Source organism: Chiloscyllium plagiosum, unplaced genomic scaffold, assembly GCF_037043375.1.
Source record: "Chiloscyllium plagiosum isolate Xiang-an unplaced genomic scaffold, Cpla_swu_hap1 HiC_scaffold_2, whole genome shotgun sequence".
NCBI lineage: Eukaryota > Metazoa > Chordata > Chondrichthyes > Orectolobiformes > Hemiscylliidae > Chiloscyllium > Chiloscyllium plagiosum.
Window position 1 is genome coordinate 35,054,440 of NW_028270140.1, and position 26,794 is coordinate 35,081,233.

Consider the following 26,794-nt stretch of genomic DNA (forward strand, 5'->3'; position numbering starts at 1 on the left):
ATGCTTCAAAATTATTCTAACTATAGAACTTTTTTTTAAGATCTGAAGGGGTCAATGTTCACATTACATTGGCTCCACCCAGTTTTTTGATGTCACAGAGACAATGAATGGAGACAAGGAGTTCTCCTCTAGCTGTCAGAGGTAACAGTATATCTCTACTGTTTCTATAAGGTCCTATCAATTGTACATGACCAACTATGATTGTGCTTATTGCTACCTCCTTGTTCATTCTTCTGCCAGTCATCATTAGATAGCCACAATACAAAGGTAAGACAAAGGAGGGCTACTTTAAACAAGCCTTATCCAGTACCATGTACTGATCAAGATGGCAAATACCATTCAGTACCAAGGTGGTCATCTGGGAAACTACCTCTATCTTCTCTTCCCATTTTCATGGACATCCCACTCTACAACACAACATCACTAAATGTGAAGCTTAGCAATAAAACCTCATTTTCCAAAACAACACTCAAGACAGCCATTCATAATTAATCCTGGCTGAAAATGTGTTGCTGGAAAAGCGCAGCAGGTCGGACAGCATCCAAGGAACAGGAGAATCGACGTTTTGGGCATAAGCCCTTCTTCAGGAATTCCTGAAGAAGGGCTTATGCCCGAAACGTCGATTCTCCTGTTCCTTGGATGCTGTCTGACCTGCTGCGCTTTTCCAGCAACACATTTTCAGCTCTGATCTTCAGCATCTGCAGTCCTCACTTTCTCCTTGATAATTAATCCTGGCCCCGCTCTTTCTCTTCTTCTCGCTCTCACATTTTGCGATAGCTTGATTTTTGGAAGCTAGCATGCAGGATATTAGGGTTTGCTGTAGTTTCCAGTGATGCCAGTGCTTGGACAAAATAGAATTAAAAATATGAGCTATAAAGTTAATGTGTTTGAATACTTGATTCATTATACAATCACATCTGATATTTGATCAGAGGTTTAGCTGAAAACTTTTAATCCAGTTCTTTGAAACTAATTAACTGTTCTGTTAAAATAACAGCAGGCAAGTTAAATATTCATAAAGAGTTTATCAAAAAGTTGATCTATGTTAATCTAGTTGATTCCAGATGGTTGAGAAATATGAGTTGAGGAATGAGCAAGGAATCCCATTCATCACAAATGCAGGTCCGACTCTCAGATGAAAAGGCATCATAAGACTTCTACTTTTGAATGAGTTGTCAAATTTCACTATCTTAATTTACACACAAGAACAGTGAGTTGGGAAAGATATTGAAAGCTCCTGGCACAAATCCTCAAAGACTCAGTAGCTGTAGTTAAAGGGGAGCAAACGTTGGATGAATCAGCTTGTCATAAAATAGAGGAAAAGGAAGTGAATGTGGCCATTCAGCCCAACATACATGTACTGCTTCTCTGAAAGTTCTTCGAATTCGGCCCATTCCTCTTGCTCTTTCCCCATAGGCGTCAAACTTTTCTTTTTCAATTATATATCCAATTTGAGTTTGAAGTATGACATTGAATCTGCTTCCACCACTTTTCCAGGTAGCACACTCCAGGTTAGAATTGTACAAAATCATTTCCCTCCGAACATTTTCCAATCATTGTAATTCTACATTTGAGTACCAATTCTACTGCCAGTGGAAACAGTTTTATCCTTTCAAGTCTTTAAGCCTCTTTATAATTCAAACACTTTTATTAAATCTCCTGCTTGTCCTTTCTGCTTCAGAACAATGCGGCGACCCCAGTACCTCCAGCTCCACCATCTAATCCTGCTCTGATTCTGGCAAATACCATTCTGTAAACTGAACAATTATTGTTTTTTTTTCATAAAGCTATGTAAATGGAAGTTTGACTTCACTGGTGTGAAAGCCGCCACAGGCCCAGAAAGCTGCTCTCTTACTGGAGTGGTGAGTTTAACCTCAGAGTCAACATCCCTCAGATTAGGAGACAGGTCAAGAAGGCAAGGCCTTCATGGTAACCTCAATCCATGTGGGAATTGAACTTGTGTAGCTGGTATTACTCTGTGTTGCAAACCAACCATTCAGCCAACTGAGCTAACAGGTCCCACTCACTGACATACACCGTTGGTGAACTTATTAAGGCTTTAATTTAGATCAACAAATACATCAATCATTTCTAACAAATTTAGATCAACAAATACATCAATCATTTCTAACAATTTTGTAGTAATATTGCTCAAATGTCATTTTGTTTACTTTTTAATCCTCTCAGAACCAAAGATCACTCGACCACCCACTGATGTCAGAGTGTTGCTAGGATCAAAGGTTGTGTTACCTTGTAGTACAATGGGCAACCCAAAGCCAGCCATTTCATGGATTAAAGATGAAACTGCACTCAAAGTAAGTGAATAAATGTCCTCCATAGATATGAACAATTTATAAGGACCAGATTTTCTGTCATTGACTCAGAATTGATAGACAATAGGCTAGTTCAAGGATTGTCTTGATCAGAATTGTTCACGCAATATTTCTGTGTTACTACTCCATTTTATATGCAGTCTGAAAACTTCTAAAATACAGGGACATTTGAATTAAGTCATATTTAGGTTCTGGATCAGCTTCAATTGGAAAATAACTTTCCAACTCTCCGTTTAAACCAGAAGCAAAAAGAAGTTGCTGGAAAACTCAGCAGGTCTGGCAGCACCTGTGAAGAGAACTCAGAGTTAATATTTCAGATCCGGTGACCCTTCCTCAGGATCTTCTTTCAGTTACTATTTAAAACACTTGTACTTAAATAACACATTTTATGACCTGTGCGTTGTGTGGTCATTGGTTATAATATAGGAAAGGTGACAGCCATTTTGTGCACAGTTGGCTTCCAATAACAAAAAAATGGAATGGTCAGATTATCTCCTTTAATGATGTTTATTGAGAGAGAATTATTGGCCTGGATACTGTGTGAACTCCGGCAAGACTCTTCCGATAGCACCTTTCAAACACATGACCACTCCCAAATGGAAGGACAAGGGTAATAGGTATATGGGACCACCATCATCATGTGCAGGTTGCCTCCCAGCCACACACCATCCTGATTTGGAACCATGTCACCGTTCCTTCACTGTCACTGGTTCAAGTCCTCAAACTCCCTTCCTGACAACACTCTGGGTATCCCTACATCACAAGGATTGCAATGGTTCAAGAAGGCAGCTCACCACCACCTTCTCCCAGGTAATTAGAAACATGCAATAAATGTGGCCTAGCCAGTGATGTCCACATCCCATGAATGAAAAATAAACTCTTATGACATGCTTTGAAATATGCCATCAGACCATTGAGAGAGCAGCTTGGGCCTTTATTAAACAACTAAGATGAGAGATGACACCTCTGACAATAAGGTGCTCCCTCAGCAACGCACTGGGAACTCTGAATTCTCATTTAACTGTGGAAAACCTCCAAATCATTGATTTTAAACTTCCTATTAAAATTGTGCTTTGCAGAGCCCAGCTAATAATGAAATGTATTCTGCTCATAGAAAGATCGCCCTCGAACATCTGTCCTTGAGTCTGGGAACTTAAGAATTCGGAGTGTTCAAATTGAAGACGCAGGACAATATCGTTGCCTGGCACGGAACAGTCTGGGCTTGGAGTATTCCAGATCAGTAACTTTGGAAGTTCAGGGTAAGACAGGTACTTTGAGGAAGAAGTAGCCATATGAATACAGATATATTCAATAACATTCAGACTAATCTATAAAATGGAATTGATATCTTTCTGCAAACATCACCTATTAATGACCACATAAGAAATATGATTATCCCTTGTTTTAATGAAGATGTCAAATTACTTGAAATAAATACATTAATTCTTTGTTTAAAATGGAAGGACAAAGGAGTTTTGATGGTTTTGTTATTCACATGGTTCAGGGTCATTTCAATTTAAATAAGCCTAAATAATTAGTTCACAAACACACAGCTAATTACTCTGAGGATAGACGTTACATGACTGATCAAGACATTAACACATTGACAAGACTGGTTAAATAATCAATCTTTAACCTTTGGAAAGAGAACGCCAGGTTTGCCTGAAATGACGACTTAATTCTAAATCCCAAAAGGCAAATGAGAGATAACAGTTTTAACACAAGCCTCAAAGACTACATCATCTGATTGGGCTTTCTCAAACAATCAAATCCATTTGCAAAGCAATAAGCAAGAAGGCCATCACATCTATAAACTTCCAGATCAACACAGCATTTTTTTCTGCTAGTGTGATTATTTTGTTTGCATGTCAAATTATTTTCCGACACTTATTTGCTTTTCTCCCTCATTGTGCAGATTTTAATATGACAAATGCAACCGAGAGAGGTATTTTGCCAATTAAGATTGCTGCATGTGTGTTGTGAGTGGTGCTACTAATAACTGTGAGAACAACTTATTGAGAGACTTCTTAATAGATGGTCATTTTTTTCACTAAAATCTACTTTATGGAAATATCGTAGAAAGAATTGGATGAAAGAGGCATTTTTGTCATTACAGGGGCTCCTCTCAGTAAGAGGTTTTTGCTAAAGGCTGCTACAGCTCTTATAAATTGGAGGCACAGGGGTAGGGCTACTGTCTTTGTGCTGGAGCTCTGGGTGCAAATCCATTCCAGGATTTTATGGGGATGATGCATTTCTTACAGGGGTTGAGAAGCTTCAATATCAACCTGTACATCCCACCAAAGCACCTCAATGACAGCTGGTAAAAGCAGGAGAGATTCCTAGAAGTTGGAGCTTCTACCATCACTACCCACAATTCTGGAATACAACATGCATGGAAAAGTGCTTATTGCCAAAGTAACTTGGACTCCCTAAGAGGACTGTCATGCAGTTCCTATACTTATTGTGTTTGCTGTCACCTGCTATGTTGATGTGCAATTTGCAAGGGAGGCCATTAACAGTCTGGAGTTGTATAGTTTATGCATGATCGGAGATGTGTTGTTCATATTCTTGCGTATTCATTGTGGAAAATGCCTTTATTATAGAAGTTAATGTGTTCCACCCGACACCATTTTCTGTATCGTCCACAAATATGTTGCTTCTGAAAAAGTTTAAAAGCACAGAGTAATTGCTCTGGGTGTATGTAAGATCAGGTCAAGTACATCATGAGCTAGGGATGCATAAGAACAGTTACCTGACCACCGAAAATAAAATAATTATATTCAATTCACAGGACAGAGACACAATAATCTTTGGCCTAATTGCTCCATACAAGCCTTCTCTAACCTACATCATCCAATCTTATGAGGGCATCTTTCTATTCCTTTCTCCTCATGGCATTATCTAGTTCACCTTAAGTACATCAAAGACAATCACTTCGACCAATCCCAGTAGTAGCAAGTTCCATATTCTCACCATTCTCTGGATGTTGAAGTTTCTTCTGAATTTCTTATTGAGTTTAGTAGTGATTAACCTTTTGTAGCATGTAGTCTGAGATTCCCTCTGAGGTGGAAACATCTCTGTGGCTCCAGTCTATTTTGGACCCCTGCAAAATTATAATGAGCTCCATCAAGTCATCACTTTGCCTTCTCTTTGACAGAGGAATAGTATTCAGTAAAGCAATTTCGGGAAAACAGATGATTTCACAATGACATGAAATATTTCACTGTTTCAATGATGAATTTAGTCAGAAGTCTTTAATGGATATTGCAATCTTCTCAAGTAATGGGATGTAAGCATGGGACACATTTCAATGCTTTCTTAAAATTATCTCTGAAAAGAAAGCATTGAGGAAATAAATACACAATGTGGCTGAATGTGCTAATCTGTTGCATTGAATCTTAGGTACCTAACCATATGTCAGTAAATGGGTCATTTAGTCCAATAATTAGATGGCAATCTTTGGGAAGAGAAAACGTTCCGAAAGGTGCAGCCCTTTGGAATAGCAACACTCAGTATCATAAAATTAAAGGAAGCTAAAGCAAAATATTGCAAATGCTGAAGATCTAAAACAAAAACTGAGCATGCAGGAGAAATTCAGCTTGTTTGGCAGTATCCATGGACAAAGTGAGGTCTGCAGATGCTGGAGATCAGAGTCGAGAGTGTGGTGCTGGATAAATACAGTAGGTCAGGCAGCATCCGAGGAACAGGAGAATCGACATTTCGGGCCAGAGCCCTTCATTAGGAATTTGACTCCTGATAAAAGGCCCTGGCCTGAAACGTCGATTCTCCTGCTCCTCGGATGCTACCTGACCTGCTGTGCTTTTCCAGCAACACACTCTTGACCCAGCATACATGGACAGACAAAAACAAAGTTAACATTTTGAGTCTACTTCAGAACTCAGTTCAAAAGAAGAAGCACACCAGACTTGATGTTGCCAGACCTGCTGAGTTCCCCAGCATTTTCTGTTTTATTAAAGAACCAAGGGATGCAACCTGAATTTCAGCAGCATCTTCTTCACATGAGCATTAATCAATGTGAGGTAAAACTTCCCAATAGGGGCAAGCCAAAATCCTGGACGCATTTTAAAAAAGAATTGGATTTACAGTGGGGGAATACTAGAAACAGTTCCGGATTAGTAAATTAAGAGAGGCCGAATGTGCCTCATCTGTAATTATCTTGTGATTTAAGCCTCCATTAAAGTAATCACTAATGTACAGTTCTTAATCTTCATATTGAGCTGACCCTTCTCACTGACTTGGCCAGTTATACCTTCAGGTTCATCTTAAAATAACTGATCAGAATAGCTCACAGTGCAAGTTCTCATTTTCCACTGGATGTACTTTGACTGTCAGGCACCACTCATTGGCCCATTACTGAAAATTCTTACTATTTTGGACCTCTTAGACATTAATTCTGATCTGTGTCTCTGCACCTTCTCTGCAGCTGTAACATTGTATTCTGCATTCTGTTCTGTTACCCTGATGCTCGTTGTATTATACAATCTGCCTGCAGAGCATGCAAAACAACTTTTCATTGTATCTTGGTATATGTGACAACAATAAATCAAACTCAAATTGAAATGTTAAATCTGCTTGTTGTAATCATGGCTGTGTTCTGCAGCAGTTCTGATATTCCTGCTACATCTTAATTTTTGACAGTCACAGCAACATTAATCTCTGGCAGCTTAACCCCAAAGCTTTCACCATTGACAATTACGATAATCACCCTGTCAGTGACCTCCTCCACATCTGCAACTAGGAAAGCATGTGCCTCATGTTGGATAACTGGTACAAGTGGAGAGGCAGTTGGAACAATAGACCCACTGTGAGGAGGTTTTAACCATGATACAGCTATGGTTTGAGGTCAGACAGAGGATTAAAATTTTAATACCCTGAAAGCAGAATCTGAGCTACATTCGGTTATAAAGAAAGTGGGTCCGGGGGTGCATCCAACCAGCTATTTGTCTACATGTTAATCCTTGCTCCTCAGCCTCTTTTTCCCTATATCTTAGGCATCTGCCCCTTCAGAGTGGAAAAAAAACTGCACAAAGGTTTAAGGGAAGATGTGGTATAGGGGTAACGTTACCAGACTAGTAATCCAAGTACCCACGCTAATGTTTTGAAAACATTGGCGCAAATCCCACCACCACTACTGGTGAATTTTAATTAATTAATAACTCTGGAATATAAAGCTGGAGTCAGTAATGTTGACCATACTAACTATCATCAATTCTTTTAAAAATTAATTTGACTCACTAAAATCCTTCAGGGAAAGAAATCTGCCATCCTTGTATGGTGTTGCTTATATGTGACTCCAGACCCACAACAATGTTGATTAATTCTAAACTACACTCTGAAATTGCAAAGCAAACCATTCAGTTCAAAGGTAATTAGGTTTAGGCAACAATTGCTGGCCTGGCCAGCAAAGTCTATATCCTATGAAAGAATAAAAATAAAATACATGTTTGGGTGGCAGAGTGGATCAGTGGTTAGCACTACTGCCCCTTAGCACCAGGGACACGGGTTTGATTCCAGCCTTGGGTAGAGTTTGCGTGTTCTCCCCATATCTGTGTGGGTCAGCTGCTCTGATTTCCTCCCACAGACCAAAGATGTGCAGGTTAGGTGGATTGGTTATGCTAAATCTTTCCATAGTCTTCAGGAACATGTAGGTTAGACGGATTAGCCATGGTAAGTGCAGGGATTGAGTAAGATGCTCTTTGGAGAGTTGATGCAGACTTGGTGGGCCAAATGGCCTCTTTCTACATTGAGGGATTCTATGAAGTGTTCGAACTGTCAAAAATTTCATATCCAGCCTCGAATTATCCTTACTACTACAAACATTATTTATGTACAATTTTGCATGCCCACTTTTATGTTTCTATTCCACATCCCTGATCTACAATAAAATCTTTTTTTATAAATATTTTTATTGAAAAGCTTTTTAAAATCTTTTACAAAATATTTATATATAAAGAAAAAAAAACCATCAAAACAGAAAAAAAAGTACAAAGAACAAGGCCGTAACATAGTACCATTGTTACTAAACAACCCACTATTCTACCAAAACAAACCTATCTACTTAACTAAAACTAAACTACAAACATATTGACTAAATAGTAGCTTAAATTACATTCAAGTTACTTAAATTAGATAATGTCTTACTACTTTATTCTCTTACTCATCACACTTCCACTGAGGGTCCCATCCCTAGGAGTACCCCTACAGTATCCATATTCTTTTCCTTCCAGTCTCCTCCTCCCCGGGTCCCACAGGTGCCCATAAAGATTCCTACGGCTGTACCACAGCCCTGACTAATATTGCCGCCAGGTCCGTTTCAATATAATTTAAAAATGGATGCCAAGTCCAATAAAATTGTTCCATTTTATGCTCCATCACTAGCTTACACCACCCCATAAGACCTGATGGTTTTTCTGACGTCCAATTTAGTAAAATGTTCTTCCTCGCACAATGGGTAAGGATATTACACAGTCTCTTCCCATGTTCCCCCAGAAAGGGCAAGTTTGTCAGCCCCAAAAGAAGAATTACTGGATCCATGTTAATTCCAGTCCCCAGAATGTCCTTTAACTACAACAAAATCTGAACTTTATTTGTGGTTTTAAATCCCTCCATGGACTGATCCCCCTCTATTTCACACCACTCCTGCAGTTCCATTCTGGGTATTCTGAGTCCCTAGATAAACGAGTTGGTGACTGTTAAATTTAGATCAGGTTCCTAATTACGCCACTGGTGCTCAATTTAAATATGTTAATGAAGGGCCCTGCCTTTTCGAGATGTCCCACAAACCACTCAAACTCATGTCCTGTTGTTAAAACAGCAACAAAAGCTGCTGATGGAAATGTGTCGCCTAATGTCTTAAGGTTTATCCCATTGATGGGTGTGAAAGGATGGGAAAATGTGGTTGGTGGTTCATCTCTCTGCCATTATTAACATGCTGTCACTAACATTGCCTTGTGAAAATATTCATGTGTGATTTTTTAGCTTGACAAAGTGCTTGCTTGTTCTCCATCAACTCAAAGTGTCAGCATTGACTGCTTGACTACATGCTAACTGGCAAAGTTTGTGGCAAGAGGGGATCACAATCAGCATCACAACACTTAACATGATCAAAAGCTTCCTAAGAACATAAGAAATAGGAGCAGGAGTAGGCCAATTGGCTCATCAAACCTGCTCCACCATTCAATAAGATCATGGCTGATCTTTTCGGGAACTCAGCTCCACTGAGCCACCTGCTCACCATGACCCTTATTTCCTTTATAGTGGAGAAACAGAGCTGAGTCCACAAGGCGATCCACCATGAATCTATTGAATGGCGGAGCAAGGTCCAGATGACCTATTCCTGCTCCTATTTCTTATGTTCTTAAAACGCTAAGTGCTCTTCTACTCTGTCAAATTTAATTTAGACTGAGAACCATTATTGATTATGTGAGCTTCAGGACAGTATCAACTCCTCCAACATCACACACAAAAGGATTTTAACAACATGCTAGCAAGTCCCTGATGTCACTGACCAAGATCATCAGATCCTCCCACATTGTATACCAATCCCAAATTCTTAATGAGCATTGAGTCTTGCAGGCATTAGCAAACTACAGTCCCATCTCCTTAGTCCAAGTGTATATTGTAGTTACAGATGAATATCTATTAAAATAGTAGATGACGGTGTGTGATCTAATGTTCCATTTACTGATTTGCACATTGTTCCTGTGGTTTGATTAACAATATTGATTCTGATGCCCGCTGTTGAATTTTTGTTTTTTTGCCATCCTGGAAGCTTTTGTCATTTTAACGTGCTTCTTGTTTCTTTATGGTGATAGAAGGAAATGAAACTCAGCAGGACATCAAAGGTATCCTCACCTCCTCCGCTACAAATGTGTCTTGTGGAACTGGAATGTCATGACGGGTATAGCCCTCTAAATGAATTAGGATCTGTTTTCTCGGGACAGACATTCAGAGAAATCCCTCTTTCTTGATCTAAATCAGAATCATCAAAAAATTGGATATTTCAAAATAAATGATAGAAGTGAAAACGGGTACCAGAGCAGAGAGAACCCTTCAGTCAGGGAAGTGGCAAGGAACAGTGAGATACCTGCCATTGACAGAATTATTGCATTTTACGTGCACTTGCCACCAGGTGAAAGCTGTCTAAACGCACAGGATGAGGCCACTCAGCCACTTGAGCATGTTCCACCATTCAACTCATAGATGTTTACAGCACAAAATGTAGCCATTCAGCCCATCATGTCTGTACCAGTCAACAAAGGCTACACTAATCCCATTATCCAGCTCTTGGCCCATAGTCCTGGTGGCTGTGGCAATGCAAGTGAATCTAAATACTGCCTAAATGTTGCAAGAATTTCGGACTCACATGACCTTTCAGGCCATGAGCTCCTGGCTTTCATCATCTGGGTAAAAAATTATATATTTTGCCTTCCTCTTAGTCTTCCTCATCTTATCCTTAAATCTGTGTCTCCTGGTTATTGGCCCCTCCACCAATGAGGAAAAAAAAGTGCCTTCCTATCTTTGCTATTGATGTCCCTCATAAACTTATGCACCTCTTTCAGGCCTCCTCTCAACCTTGACAGCTCCAAGAAAAACAACTCCAGCCTATCCAATCTTTCTCAAAGCTCAGTCCCTCCAGCCCAGGCATCCTCAATGCAATTACTTCCTTCCTGTAATGTGGTAATCAGAACAGCACTCAGTACTCTGGCTGTGGCCGAACTAGAGTTTTGTGTCATTCCAGCATAACCTCCCTGTTCTTGTTTTCTAAGCCTCGGCTGATAAAGGAAAGCATCCTTTATGCCTTCCTAATCATTTAAACAAAAGACCTGTGTTATTAATTTGATTTCTCCACAACTTGCCTGCACACAGTCAATCTCAACTTGAAATGTTTTGGCTGCAATAGGTTTTTTTTGAGGAAGTGGTGGAGTGGTGCAGGGGGCATGGGGGTTGAAATAGTTCCAGATTTCCATGACCCTTTGGGTGAGGAAACACAGCCTGTTAATAGCATAGCTCTAACTTAAGCTCTGCTCCCTTGACCTGGTCTTTTTCCATGGGAGAAAGTAGTTTCTTTCTGTCTACCCAATCAAATTCTTTAAACATCTTAATCACTTCAATTAGATTACTTCCTATAGGCAAGGGCATACAAACCCAATCTAGGGGCTCTTGTGGTGCGGCACGGTGGCACAGTGGTTAGCACTGCTGCCTCACAGCGCCAGAGACCCGGGTTCAATTCCCGTCTCAGGCGACTGACTGTGTGGAGTTTGCACATTCTCCCCGTGTCTGCGTGGGTTTCCTCCGGGTGCTCCGGTTTCCTCCCACAGTCCAAAAATGTGCAGGTCAGGTGAATTGGCCATGCTAAATTGCCCGTAGTGTTAGGTGAAGGGGTAAATGTAGGGGAATGGGTTTGGGTGGGTTGCGCTTCGGCGGGTCGGTGTGGACTTGTTGGGCCGAAGGGCCTGTTTCCACACTGTAAGTAATCTAAAATAATTAGATTAGTAATCTAATCCCTACCTCCACAAGTATGTCATAATATGCCTGAACAGCTTTATTAAATTATCTACAAACCTAGTCCTTACAACTTGTGCTCATAATTGAACAATTACATCCCCAGTATATCATTCTGCATTCACTACATCCCATTCAAGGTCAATATCACTTACCTGAGACACAGTCCCTAGAACCAGAGGTACTCCAGATATAATGCAATTGCTATGGGTTATGACTCACGACGGTTACAAACAGGTCACTAGAATTTCAGGCATCAAAACAAATTTCAACAGGAAAGCAATATATATTCGTCTAAGATTAATTAAGGGAAAGGTTTTACTAGTAAATGCTGACACTTGCTTCAAAACCCATCTAATACGTATAGAACATATATGAGTGTCTAATCAAGGCACTTGTTTATCAGAGCTCATTCAGCCTCAGTAACATCTTGGAAAGTGTTTTCCAATTAGTCCTACGCTTCTTCGCTTCCTCACAGCCATTCCACTTTTGGAAGTTATTATTGAACCTGCTTCCACTAACTCTCCAAGCAGCTCATTCTAGATCACAACATCTCACTGTGCAAACAAAAGTGCCCCTGTCAATCCTCTGGCTCTTTTGCCAATTAACTTAAATCTCTGCTCTCCAGTTCCGAACCTCAGCCTTTTACCAGTGAAAACAGTTTCTCTTTGAGGGTTTGATTGAGGAAATAAATTTGAACATCTCTATTAAATGCCCCCTTATCCATCTTTGCTCTAATGAGATAATTTATTACTGATTCCAAAGACCTGTTTATTATTCAAGGTTTTCAACATCGGAGGTAGCTAAATTTGGCTTCTAGTTAACAGCTCACCTGAGTTGTTTCTGCCATTTCTGAAGAATCAATACAAAATATTTCCTTAAAAGTATGTGAATGGTAAAGGTTCTAAATTCTAGCCATGTAATGAGTGTGTTTATTTTCCCAGAGGGTGTGCACATTCTGTCCCTACGCTCTAACTATCAGTGTCTCACTTTGGGTCACTCACATGAGGTTAATTAGACATCAGTGGCTTGGAAGAGGATCTACCAGATACATAATTACACACAGAATGTGACCAACTGAAATTATACTCTTGGTATAGCACAAAATACATGACGTGTTTCACTGCCCAGGCTATAGCTTTGTAGAAACAATGGACTTAAGGGATATTGAAAATTATTATGATTTTGTTAATTTAATAGTAGGTTGAGATATTTAGCAGAAAAAAATAGTTGCTCGTTTTATCTTTTCAAGGAATAGAAAGTGTCAGTCACATCCTGGGGTCTTGGACATGGACCTTCTTACTCAGAAGCCAGGACACCACCAACTGATATGTTCATAATCTGGCAGAAAAGGTTGAGTTTTAACTTGTAATTTCCTCCAACATATGCCAGGTGGTAAGAGTGGAAGGTAGAGGTTCCATATGATGGATAGAGAAACAGAGCTCCTATCCATAGCTCTAGGCCTCAGCATGCAGGTTAAAGTGCATGTTCCACAGGAAACATGGTTAGGAGAAGGGAGATGTTGGTTTGCTGGATGGTTAGTCTGGATCAGATTGGTGCCAATAGCACATGATTCCATCCCTGTCCCATTTGGGATGGCTTTGGGATCTGCTTCCTTACCCTACCATCGGGATAGACCTGTACTCAGGCAGGGAAGTGAAGATGAAACTAAGCATGAATTTTTTTCACCTCCCTGGATCAGTCCATGGAGGATTTTTTTAACTTGCCAGAAATTAAAATCCTCAAGTGGTGCATTAGTGGCCATCTAAGGATAGTGTCACTCCCTCTATCTCCAGCTTACCTGGCGGGTGGGAAAGGTGACTAGTTTCCCAAATGGGAAACCATGGTGACCCCCCTGTTGAGTTGAGGGGGGAGCCTCCAATTCCCGAATGGGGGGGAGAATGGAAGCATAGATAGGGGATTATGGGTTGTCCCCGAAAGCCATACCTTTGCCCTGACCTCTGCCCATCTCTCCCAATCCCCATCTTGTGAAGCGAAGAATAAAAGATACTTATTTTCTTGGCCTTGGATTCCCCTAGGAGTTGGCCTCAATCCACAGACTTTAAAATGTACCTGCCATGCACCAAAAAGTACTTGCTTCTGATTGGATGGCAGTTTTAGGCAATCCAGGTCATTGGTGTCAAGACCTGCTCTACGGCCCAGTACTCACCCGTGCTGTCTGTCAGGTCTTAATGAGATGATTTGTGGAGTTGGCATGCTCATCATCACTGAACACACTCAGCCTCACACTTCGAAAAGAATGGGAAAATTCCACACACACTGTGTAATTCTGACAGTAGTTACATCAGCAAGAATTTAGAGAAGGGAGAAACAGCAGAAGAGACAACACCTTCAATTTACATAGGAAAAGAATGCCCTAAGGCACTGCAGAAAGATAGAATCATACAACTCTTACTGTGTGGAAGCACATTTCAGCCCATTGAGTCCACACCAATCCTGCAAAAAGCATCCCACCCTATCCCTGTACTTCCCATAGCCAATCCACTTAACCTGCACATCTTTGGACAGCAAAACAAAACCAGAGCACCTGGAGGAAACCTACACAGACACAGGGAGAATGTGCAAAATGCACACAGACAGTCGCCTGAGGGTGGAATTGAACCTGTGTCCCCAATGCAGTGAAGCAGCAGTACGAGCGACTGAGCCACTGTGCTGCACTGAAAGGGAAACCCATCCTGTGCTCAGGAGATTTTAGGAAGGCTGACTGCAAGCTGAGTCAAAAAGCTGGGCCTTGGAGGAAGGGATGGGGACTATTTGTTTGAATTTGCACAGAGTAACCAATATCTGAAGGTTGTGCCACAATGCCAAGCAGTCAATCTGTGTATCTGTGACAATCTGCTCAGGTGATGATGTAACCTTCCTGGTTGTGGTATTGTCTGGATTCAGTTTGCCAGTAATTCTTGTTTAATGTATTCCTGGAGGTTTCTTCAGGACTGTTCAGCCTTCATTCTCCATTCATTGGTTGCCTGACACATCCAATATTATATTAGCTTGCTTCCCTGCAGCCCATTGGACAACAAACAGCCTCTTGAGTACCTGATTGGATGATACTTGACTGCAGTTGGTCATCTGGTCATCTCCAACGTTTTTATGATTAGTCAATTGAAGTGTTCATAGAAAGTTAAAAGCGCATGTTTTTTTAAAATTCATGCCTCATAACAGTATCTTGGAGAGCAATTTTGAATTGGTGGAGAATCCAGATCAACTCCAAAGAGTTGCAAACCCTAGCCCATGACCTGTACTTAATATGACATGTTGAATCGACCAGTACCAGGCAATATTGATATCATCGAAACTAAGTTCAAAGTTAACCTGTCATCTCGTGGTATAAGGATTAAAATTGAGACACCAGTGTCATGAACCCATCCATTTACAAGCTGGGCTAGCATTAATCTATTCCTTTTTTCCTCTGGGAAATAAGTGAATCCTCTTTTGGTCCTAAGATCGGACAAAAATGTGGCTTGCAAGTATTTTGGATCAGTCTTCATTCTTGATGGTGAAGTGTAACCGATCATATTAAATATTGTTGATAATAATACAATTGTTAACATTGTGATAGTAGAGGATAAATCATTTGGAAAGAATTAGGAACCTTGAATAATTGGACCTGGATAATGTCCACTCAGAACTTCTTTTGCAAACCTACAATCAAATATAAGAAACCCTGCATCCATGTTCAGTTATTGGACTCCATCAATCAAACATAAGAAAAAGGAAAGGAGAAAATAGCATATCATATCAGGTTTCAGTGTTCTAAATTCTGTTCTAGGTTGGTCGCAGGTTGGTGATTAATTGTTAATTCCAGTTAATTGTGCAGTTCCACTCTCTGCATTTACAGAGAGGTATAGACCCCAGAAGGATTCAGCTCTCGTTCTAAATTGGCTCGACTCAGTTGAGGACATTTGTAGTACCCGGAAACTGATCTCAATGCCCCAAAAACTAGGGATAGGACAAAATTGGGCAGGATTTGTTCTTGTAGTCACTGACATCAGGCAGGATCTGGCTCAAGTTGTGATGCTCCCATTCATTGTTTTAAGAGCTTCCAGCAGTTTCTAGCTTCATACAAGAACTATTTAAATAAAGTACCACAAACAGTTGGAAATGCATACCAGCCTGAGTCAGTGCTTTCAGGAAATGGGAGGAGAAAATTGAATAGAAGTCAACTTGCTAAAACTTCAGCCATGAAATTATAGGGGATGATGAGCAATTTTTGTTTTATAATTCCCTCATGCTGTAACACAGTTATGACAAAATTGGCAGAATCTGAGACTCACAGCAGAGGCCAGGGAAATTAAAGGAAAGTCCCTTTGTATCGAGTGGAAAGAGTAGAACGGAAGATAAATAATGAAAAATGAGAGCGTGTTTGAGGGCTTGTTTGGAACATTGGACAGGTCAATGGGAGCAAATGGCTGGTTCCAGGAAGCAGATTAACTCAGCCTCACTCAGAAGGGAGGAGGAAGAAGAAAAGAGGGAGGGAACGGAAAACAAAACAAATCTCAACTTTGTCATTTATTTCAATGGCAGATGTGCAGCAGTATCTTAGCACTTGGCCCTTGGGAAATTGTACAGTGAAGATCTTGCAGATTGTTGGGATTGTTGTTGCTGTTTCAAAGTAGAAAACAAAGATTGAACTTTAAAAGTCTGCGACTTCAGCAGAAACAATATCTGATTTTCAGTGGACTGTTTATGATCAAATTCAAACGGGTGCCAAAGGACAGTTGTTTATACCACTTTGATTTAGTCAATCCCATCTTACATCCACACCCATCAAAGCTGCTGATTCAAAGTTGGGTTCATCCTTTATGTTGTGTTGACCCTGGGCAATATGTGAAATCAAGAACTTTTAGCGTTGAAATATTTTTTCAGTTTACTGACAACCTCAAATCAATGGCAATTTCTTTAGTACTGGACTGTACCAAAGCTGGAAAGAGTACAAGAAAAAGTAGATAAATAAACAAGTAGTAGTTTGACAATGCTAAGCTTGGGATTTGATCCCATGACGATAATAAGAGACACAAAAGACAGAGTAGTCATGAGTGTGAAGGTAATTAGGGAAGATAATGAGGGGGGGGGGGTGGGGGGTGGGGGATGGAGGTGGTTACGGTGGCTCAGTGGTTAGCACTGCTGCCTCACAGCACCAGGAACCAGGTTCAATTCCAGCCTCGGGTGACTGTCTGTGTGGAGTTTGCCCATTCTCCCCATGTATGCGTGGGTTTCCTCCAGGTGCTCCGGTTTCCTCTGACAGTCCAAAGACGTGTAGGTTAGGTGAATTGGCCATGCTAAATTGCCCACACTCTTCACAGATGCCTAGGTTGGGTGCATTGGTCAGGGTAACTCTTCAGAGGGCCAGTGTGGACTTGTTGGGCTGAAGGGCATGTTTCCACACTGTAGGGATTCTATGATTCGAAAAAGAATAAATGGACAAGGGTGTTGTCTAGACTTGAGAATTTTAATTTTGAGGAACAGTTGGACAGGTCAGGGTTATTTACTTTACAACAGAGGATGCTGACATCAGATTTGAAATGCATAAAATTCTGAGGGGTCTAAATAGAGTTGTTCAGAAGGAGATATTGCCTTTGGTTATGACCAAAGGAATAGATTTAGTATAATCGTTAGGAGGTTGAGGGGATTAAAGGAGAAATCCTTCCATGATGAATTTACTGCGTAAAAGGGTATAGTGGCAAACATCCTTCTGAATATACATTTGAAGTATCAAAATTTATAGCATTACAGTCCAAGAACTGGAAATTAGAGTCAGGATGGATGACTATGTACTGACTGGTCCTGACCTGATGGATGAATATGCTCCTTCTTTGCTGTAGGTTCCAAAGATTTCAATGAATGGTTTAAGAAACAACATAAAATCACTGGGACCTTAATTTCCAGGAGCAGGGAACTTCCTTATATAAATGTTGATTAAAAAGTAGAAAAACTGTTCCCTCTAGAGCATGGATCCAGATCAAGGACTTATAATCATTGACAAAAAAATTGAGAAAGAACATGGGGAGATTTCTTTCTAGTCATTTAGGGATGGTGGAAGTTAATTCTATAATTAATTGTAAAAGGTTGTTGGTCAGGGACTTGAGTGTGAAAGATTATAGCATTATCAACAAATAGTTGGGGTTTCAAAGAGCCAGCACAAACATGTTAGGCCAAATGGCCTCCTTCTGTGCTTTAAGCTTTTATTAGTCTATGACTAAATAAAGTATTTAGCAATTAAGACATATACTGATGTCCTCTCTTTGTGATCTCCAGCCCCACAACCCTCTGATGTCACTGTATGCCTCTTGAGCATCTCCAGTTGAAACACACCACTCACAGCGGCTGTGTCTTTAGCTGTCCGGAAGTTGCTCCATAAACCTTTCCATCGCTTGAACTCATTATCATTCTTTAAGACATTCTTTAAAACCCACCTCTTCAAACAAACTCTTGGCAATCTGCTCTAATATATTATTATGTGGTTCAGTATCATATCTTGCTTTATAATTTTCATGTGAAATGCCTTTGGATGCCTCATGTATAAAAGTTACCTATAAATATAAGTTGTTATTGTTGTGAAAAGTAATATATGAACAAGTTAAAATATGTGCACTTCAGCTTCAGGATAAGCTCATTCACTCTATCATTTTTGTGTAATCTGCAGAGTGTGCTGTCATGCTTGAGAAAAATACTCTTCCTGTACCATATTCAGTTTTCCCTTTCATCACTAGATTGGTAATTTATTGGAGGAAATTTCTGTTTACTGTTTGACCTGAAAGCAATTATCAGCCAATGCCATATTAGAGACAATATGGCATAGTAGACTTGTGTCTATTGGATTTGAAATTGTCCAAATTCATCCCAAAGGAATCTTTGAGCAAAAAGACAGGAAAGTCTTCATCCTATTAAGCTGGCAAGAATTGAACTCAGAGGGAGGGGATGTCGAGCTCATTGTGCAACTAAATATCTCCCCAGTCAAACCTCCGTCCACATTTTCAGTATAGCATTTTACATATAATGTCTATTGACAAATTATGTGACTTCGCATTAAGACTATCTGTTGTACTTAATATACCATGCAGTGTTAGAGAGCTACTTGTCCCCTGACAGCCCAGATTCCCTTTAATTGAGGAATAGTGAATGTGCTTTGTACATTTTCCTATCTTATGAGCACGCCAGCATTAGATAATTGGGATTCTTACTCACAAGTATCCTTCAGGGAAGATTGGGTCACCATCAGATGTCAGATATCATGTGAGAGATCCACATTTTTTTATTAAACCAATTACATTGCAAATTGATGGCAAATATGTACGCATGAAGCTGTGAAGTGAAGAAAGATCCACCTATGCCAACTACTACCTTGGCAAGAAGCAGCAAGATGATGCCACTTCCCATGAATGAATCAAAGAAAACTATTCAATCCCTTCTAAGTGGTGACACACATGACTAAACTCACTGTCAGATAGAAGAGAAAAAATGTTCCAAAGGGAATTGCAATCTCAGAATGCTGGTGTTAAGGGTTTGTTTACAGTATGTAGTCTCTCTTACTCATAGAGAATTGCCTGCCTTTCTATTAGGAACATTAATGAGCAATTAGATTAGGAACTGTGATAAGTATCTGAGCATCACTTTTGCTACTGTACCAATGCAGGCCCTTTAAATACAGCTGCATTTCCTCCAGCAAAATAATTAGCCACGGAGTGAAGGTTTGATATTACCATTCAGGTATTTGGTATAATCCTGTGACATCACCAAGCCCCTGTGTTTAAGAGTCAATGTTTCCATTAAATAGACACGGGTATGAATGTACAAACTAATAATATTCCCAAATGGTTATTGCCGTAAGCAATTCAGGTTTATGAAAGGATGAATGCTGTGGGTCAGGGAGGAGCACTTTCACCACCATATAAGAAGCTTTTGGATTCAATTCCCATTCCAGAGAATTGACCACAAAAGTCAAGGCTGACATTTCCCAATTCAGTTTTCATGATCATGAAATTAGGAGAGACATGGTGGTACTGCCATGTTTGAGGAGCTCGCTGCGCACAAATTAGCTGCTGTGCTTCCCATATTACTACAATAGTCACCCTTCAAAAGTACTGCTAGAAATTCTGAAGATGTGAAAGGTGGTATTTAAATGCAAGTTCCTTTTTCTCAGAAAGCAAAAATTGCAATAAAAATGAAGAGCTCTCTAGGGTATTTAGGAGGTGACTGTCATTGCTTCAGTGATAGATTTTTAAGGTCGGTGGTATTCTCTATGTCTGTTTTGTTTCTTCCTAGTCCCTGCCAGAATTGTGAAGGCTCCTACATCGCAGAATGTCAGTTTTGGGTCTGAGGTGACTCTGCAATGCAAAGCCACAGGTGTCCCTATTCCCACAATCAAGTGGTTAGAGAATGGAAAACCAGTGAGTATCATTCATGTATCTTTCAGTTGGATGGTCATGAAACTGAGGGATAACATGGTGTGACGGTGTTGTTATTGGACTAGAGATCTTGAGGCCTCTCATTGCCTCAAGACTATACCTCCATTCTAAGAGATCACGGCCGATCTATGACCTGACTAGATATGCTTTGAATTTTCCCATTCCCCTTGCTTCCTTTGGTTAAATAAATCTGTCAATCTCAGATTTTAAAGTAATAATACATCCAACATCAACTGACATTTGGGGAAGAATGTTTGAAATTTCTACAATCCCTTATTGCCTACCTTACACTTCATTGATTGTAAAGCAATTTGAGATGTCAAGTAATCATGATAAGTACCGTGTAAATGCATATTTGTTTTCTCATGTGCTTGCAGAAACGTTCCTAATTGCACTCGTGGCTTTAGTCCCTTAGGGTGGAATCACTGGGCCTAGATGTGGGACAGGAACTTATATAGGCTGGATCCTGCCACTATCACAGCTCTGCCCAAATTAAGATTTGAGTTGGAAGGCCTAAGTTCCACCTTCCCCAGCAGTTGGGACCTCCTCGTCCCAGATCCCCGTGCCAATCGAATAGCCAATCAGCTGCCTGAAGGCTGCAAGAGCTGGCAGGTTATTTCACACCAAGACAGGTTGTGGGGTCCTCTCCTTCAATCTTTCCTGCTTATGGGAAGATACTTTCAGTCTTCGACCACTGGAAACATGTTCACTCTTTTATGTTATCAGTTCCCCAAATCAATGCTTAAACTTCAAAATTCCATTGAATACAACAAGTAGTTGTAAACTCTCCATGCTATTTCATCCTTGCAATCCAGATACCATTTTGGGAAATCCATGATGCTGTTCTTCCAAGAGGCCACATTTAGCACAGTTAATCCAGACATTGTTATATGTAGTACATTGTAGAATTTAGGCACTCCCTTACCTTCCTCTGTTGCTTTTGTGTTGTTTATCCTTTCTGATTTCTCCTTTCTTCTCTTCTATCTCCTCCATCATTGTCTCCCATTAACATTTACTTTCATTTCTCTGTTTGCTTATTCTTTCTTTCCTTTCAAGTGGCAGGTGTTGGCTGTAAGGACATTATATAGGAAGGAGAAATGGCCACTCCATTCATTTTCTCAAATGTTAGTACTTCCAAACTCCTAGACCTTACTTATATCCTGTGACCTTGACTTTCACTAATTCTCCTACTGTGAAGTCTTGGGAGAGAAACTGGTTTATATTTAGCCAGAAACATTCAGAATTAGAACTGTGTGAGGTGTTGAATTTTAAACCTTTACTGTATCTTCTGACCAGACTCGTTGTGTTACACATATGGTTATAGTACCCTCCAATTGATAAAATGCACAATGATCTTTTCAATACTCTACTCACCAACCCTTCACATGCAACTCCTTTTCCTCCACACTTCTCCTTTGAACACAGAACATTACAACACAGTACAGGCCATTCGACCCTAGGTGTTGCGCTGACTGTGAATAACTCCATATTCTCCTCTTCCCCTTTTTTGACCAATAATCAGTTACTCTTAACCTTTCATCTAATCCTTGGAGTCTCAATCACTTCAGTCCCAAGTATTGGTACTGAGAAGTTGTAACAGTTTTTGAAATTCCTTTTCCCCTCATCCGTTCAGGTCTGGTTCCTTCAAAAGGGATTTCCTTACCAACTTCTGCATTAGGAGCAGAAGTAGGCCATTTGACCCATTCATCTTGTTCTGCCACTCAATATGATTGCAGCTAATTCCACATGCCTATTTATCACCAATAGCTCTGATTCTCTTGTCTAATGAGAATCTATCGAACTCTGCCTTGAAGATATTCAGTGATCTTGATCTAAAAAAGAACGCATAAAGGTGAATAAATTCCCAAGACCTGATCGGGTGTATCCTAAAACTTTGTGGGAAGCTAGGGAAGTGATTGCTGGGCCCCTTGCTGAGATATTTGGATCATTGATAGTGACAGGTGAAGTGCTGGAAGGCTAGAAGTTGGCTACCATGGTGCCACTATTTAAGAAACGTGGCAAGGAAAAGCCAGGGAACTATAGACCGGTGAGCCTGACTTCAGTGGTGGGCAAGTTGTTGGAGGGAAACCTGAGAGACAGAATTTATATATATTTTGAAAGGCAAGGATTGATTAGGGATAGTCAACATGCTTTGTGAGTGGGAAATCATGTCTCACTAACTTGATTGAGTTTATTGAAGCAGTAACAAGGAGGATTGATGAGGGCAGAGTGGTGGACATTATCTATATGGCCTTTAATAAGGCATTTGACAAGGTTCCTCATGGTAGACTGGTTAGCAAGGTTAGATCACATGGAATACAGGGAGAACCAGACATTTGGATACAGATCAGGCTCCAAGGTAGAAGACTGAGGGTGATGGTAGAGAGTTGCTTTTCAGATTGGAGGCCTGTGACCAGTGGAGTTCCACAAGGATCGGTGCTGGGTCCACTGCTTTTCATCATTTATATAAATGATTTGGAGGTGAACATAGGAGGTATATTTAGTAAGTTTGCAGATGACACCAAAATTGAAGATGTAGCGGACAGTGAAGAAGGTTACCTCAGAGTACAATTGGATCTGGATCAGATGGGCCAATGGGCCTAGGACTGGCAGATGGAGTTTAATTTAGGTAAATGAAGGTGCTGCATTTTGGGAAGGCAAATCAGGGCAGGACTTATACACTTAATGGTAAGGTTCTGGGGAGTGCGGTTGCACAAAGAGACCTTGGAGTGCACGTTCATAGTTCCTTGAAAGTGGAGTCACAGGTAGATAGGATAGTGAAGAAGGTGTTTAGCATACTTGCCTTTATCGGTCAGTGCATTAAGTGTAGGAGTTGGGAGGTCATGTTGTGGCTGAACAGAACATTAGTTTGGCCACTTTTGGAATATTGAGAACAATTCTGGTCTCCCGCCTCTCAGAAGGATGTTGTGAAATTTGAAAGGGTTCAGAAAAGATTTACAAGGATCTTGCCAGGATTGGAGATTGAGCTATAGGGAGAGGCTGAATAGACAAGGGGCTGTTTTCTCTGGAGCATTGGAGGCTGAGGGGTGACCTTATGGAGGTTTATAAAATCATGAGGGCCATTGTTAGGATAAATAAACAAGGTCTTTTCCCTGGGTTGGGGGAGTTCAGAACCAGAGAACATAGTTTTAGGGTGAGAGGGGAAAGATTTAAAAGGGACCTAAGGAGCAACTTTTTCACGCAAAGGGTGGTGTGTGCATGAAATGAGCTGCCAATAGGAGTGGTGGAGACTGGTACAATTACAACAATTAAAAGGCATCTGGATAGGTATATAAATAGAAAGGGTTAGAGAGATATGGGCAAAGTGCTGGCAAATGGGACTAGATCAATTTCGAATATCTGGTCAGCATGGACAAATCAAAGGGTTTGTTTCTGTACTGTACATCTCTATAGATTCTACAAATTGGTCAATGGGCTGAAAAATGGCAATTGGACTTCAATCTGGTTAAATGTGAGGTATTGCAGTTTGGAATAAGAAATAAGGGTAGGGCTTATACAATTAATGCTAGATCCATAGATAGTGTTGTAGAAGGGTGCTGCTACATAATTATTTGAAGTTTGTGTCACATATAGACAGGGTGGTTAAAAAGATGTTTGACACACTTGCGTTGGTTGCTTAGTCGTTTGAGTATAAGAGTTAGGAAGTCATGTTGAGGCTGTACAGGGCATTGGTGAGGCCTCTTCTGGAATACTGTGTCCAGTTCTAGTCACCCAGTTATAGGAAAGGTAGTATTAAGTTGGAGAGGATTCAGAAGAGATTTACCAGGATGATGCTGGGCATGGAAGATTTGAATTATAAAGAAAGGCTGAATAGGCTGGGAGTTTTTTCACTGGAATGTTGGAGGTTGAGAAGTGACCTGATAGAAGTTTATTAAATAATGAGAGGTATAGATAAAGTAAGTTGTACATGCATTTTCTCTAGTATGGGGGATTTGAAGACGAGGAGGCATATTTTCAAGATGAGAGGAAAGAGATTTTAAAAAGATATGAGAGGCAAATTTTTTTGCACAGAGGGTGGTTCACACGTGTAATGAACTTTCTGGGAAAGTGGTGAATGTGGGTGCAATTAACAGCATTTAAAAGACATTTGGATAGATACATCAATAGGAAGGGTTTGGAGGGATATGGTCCAAGACAAGGCAGGTGGGACTAGTTTAGTTTGGGATTATGTTCAGTATTGACTGGTTGGACCGAAGGGTCTATTTCCATGCCGTATGACTCTGTGACTTTATTCCCTATATTTGCGCTTGCCCACAAGTGTAAATATCCTTTCAGAGTCCACCTTGTCAAGACCATTCAAAATCTTAAAAACTTCAATTAAATCACTCCTTGCTCTTCTAAATTCTAGTGTAAACAAGCCCAGCCTATGCAACCCATTCTCATATGATATCGATTCTGGCTAAATATCAATCTAGTGAACCTTCTGTGACTTATGCATTGGAACAACAATATCCCTCTGCACCTCACAATTCTGCAGTCATTCTCCATTTAAGGAATACTCTACATGTATTCTTCTTGCCAAAATGAACAACTTTGCATTTTCAAATATAATATACTATCTGCCAGATTATTGAGCACTTGCTTAACCTATCTACAGTAGACCACTCCTTGTTACGTCTTCTTCACACCGAATGTTTCTACCTATCTTTGTATCATTTGCATATTTAGTCAACAGAACTTCAATCATAATTCATCTAAGTCACTGCTATAAATTGCAATGAGGGCCCAGCACAGACAAGTCAATTTGCTTTCTTCAGTTCAGTGAAGCTTGTTTAAGAATTAAAAATCCAAGAATGAAGAAGACTAAAAGAGACAATTGCCAAATGATTTCTAGTTCAGTCTTTCTCACTCATTCTCTCTTCAGCAATCTGTGGTGTTAGTAATTAAACTCCCCTAAGTTAAGCGATCAATGTTCCCCTCGTAGCTGTGTTGGAGACTTACACCCATCATTTAAACTTTCTCTAAAATACAAAATTAAAAACAATGCTACAATAAGAAATTAGAACTATGCCATTTTCTCATGTAGTCACAGACATTGTCTTAAAAAAACACTTTATCTATATTTTACCTCAGTTCACTTTTTGTGATACAGATCTGTTGCTTTCTTCAACAAATGGCCCCATCAATAAGAATCATAGAATCCCTGCAATGTGGAGGCAGGCCATTCAGCCCATTGTGTCCACACCAACCCTCCAAAGAGCATCCCACCCAGACCCAACCCCCCCCCAAACTATCCCTGTAACCCTGCATTTCCTGTGGCTAACCCACCTAGCCTACAAATCCTGGACTTTATGGGTAATTTAGGAGGGCCAATCCACGTAGTCTGGATATTTTTGGACTGTGGGAGGAAACCAGAGCACCTGGAGGAAACCCACACAGACACGGGGGAGCATGTGCAAACTCCACACAGCCAGTTACCCAAGGCTGGAATCAAACCTAGACTCCTGGCACTGTGAGGCAGCAGTGCTAACCACTGATATGTTTCAAGTAGTTTACACAAAGTTTTTGAACCCAGAGTGTTTTGGCAAAATGTGTGGCATCAACCCATGGTTTCCTTGGTGTTTTCTCCAGGTTTCCATGGTCTTGATTGAGAACCGCATTAAGGGGGAAGTGATGGAGTCGAGGTTGCGAGTGCATGTTACCAGGCCTTCACTGTTCACTTGCTTGACAACAAACAAACACAATGAAGGGAGTACAACGGCGAAAGCCACTGCTACACTCGGCATCACAGGTAAGTTAGGGACGTTACTAAGTTAGGAATTGCTGTCTTCCTGTTCTTCCTAACAATTTTCTTAATGCGAAATATTATGAGCATGTGAATCTTCAAAATAGGAGCAGAACTAAAATGGTGGACTGAGAGCAGCATGGATCTTGCAGCTGCTCCTGAGAGATTCAGGCTTATTTCTAGATTTACTTCTAGACTTTTTACAGTTATTACATTTCAGTCATATAAGATTTTTATTTTGATTCATTTTAGTTCTTTCATGAATAAGAAATGTTTGGAGGGATATGGATCAAGTGCAGGCAGCTGGGACTAGTTTAGTTTGGGATTATGGCTGGTTGGACCAAAGGGTCTATTTCCATGCTGTATGCCTCTTTTCCCCTATTACTAGCCCATTTAGTCACTCAGGCCTGCTCTGCCATTCATTAATATCATGCTGATCTCTTTGTATTTCAAATTCCACATTTACATCCACCTTTACGAACTCTTGATTCCCCAGCCGAACAAAAATCTATCCACCTCTGTCCTAAAAATATTCAATAACCCACTTCAATCGCCCTCTGAAATGAAGTTACACAACCTTCTGAGAGAAAAGAAATTCCCATTATCTCTGTTACAAAAGGTACTAATATTTCAAGTTGACCTTGTCAAAATAATTCAGGATCTTAAACACTTCAATAAAGCCACACTTACTCTTCTAAAGCCCACTGAAATCAAGCCTGGCCCGTCCAGCTTATACACAGCAGACAATCCACTCATTCCACATA

The 26,794-nt window shown here is 40.3% G+C and overlaps 1 protein-coding gene across 1 annotated transcript in view; it reads left to right on the top strand.

Annotated features, from left to right (window-relative positions):
• Window positions 1-26,794, top strand: part of musk (muscle, skeletal, receptor tyrosine kinase) — a 185,198-nt gene that overhangs the window by 32,232 nt on the left and 126,172 nt on the right. Inside the window, exons 4-7 of the mRNA XM_043716207.2 lie at window positions 2,188-2,315; window positions 3,448-3,592; window positions 20,142-20,266; window positions 25,877-26,036. Of these exons, the coding sequence (XP_043572142.2) occupies window positions 2,188-2,315; window positions 3,448-3,592; window positions 20,142-20,266; window positions 25,877-26,036 (558 nt within the window). The remainder of the gene's footprint in view (window positions 1-2,187; window positions 2,316-3,447; window positions 3,593-20,141; window positions 20,267-25,876; window positions 26,037-26,794) is intronic.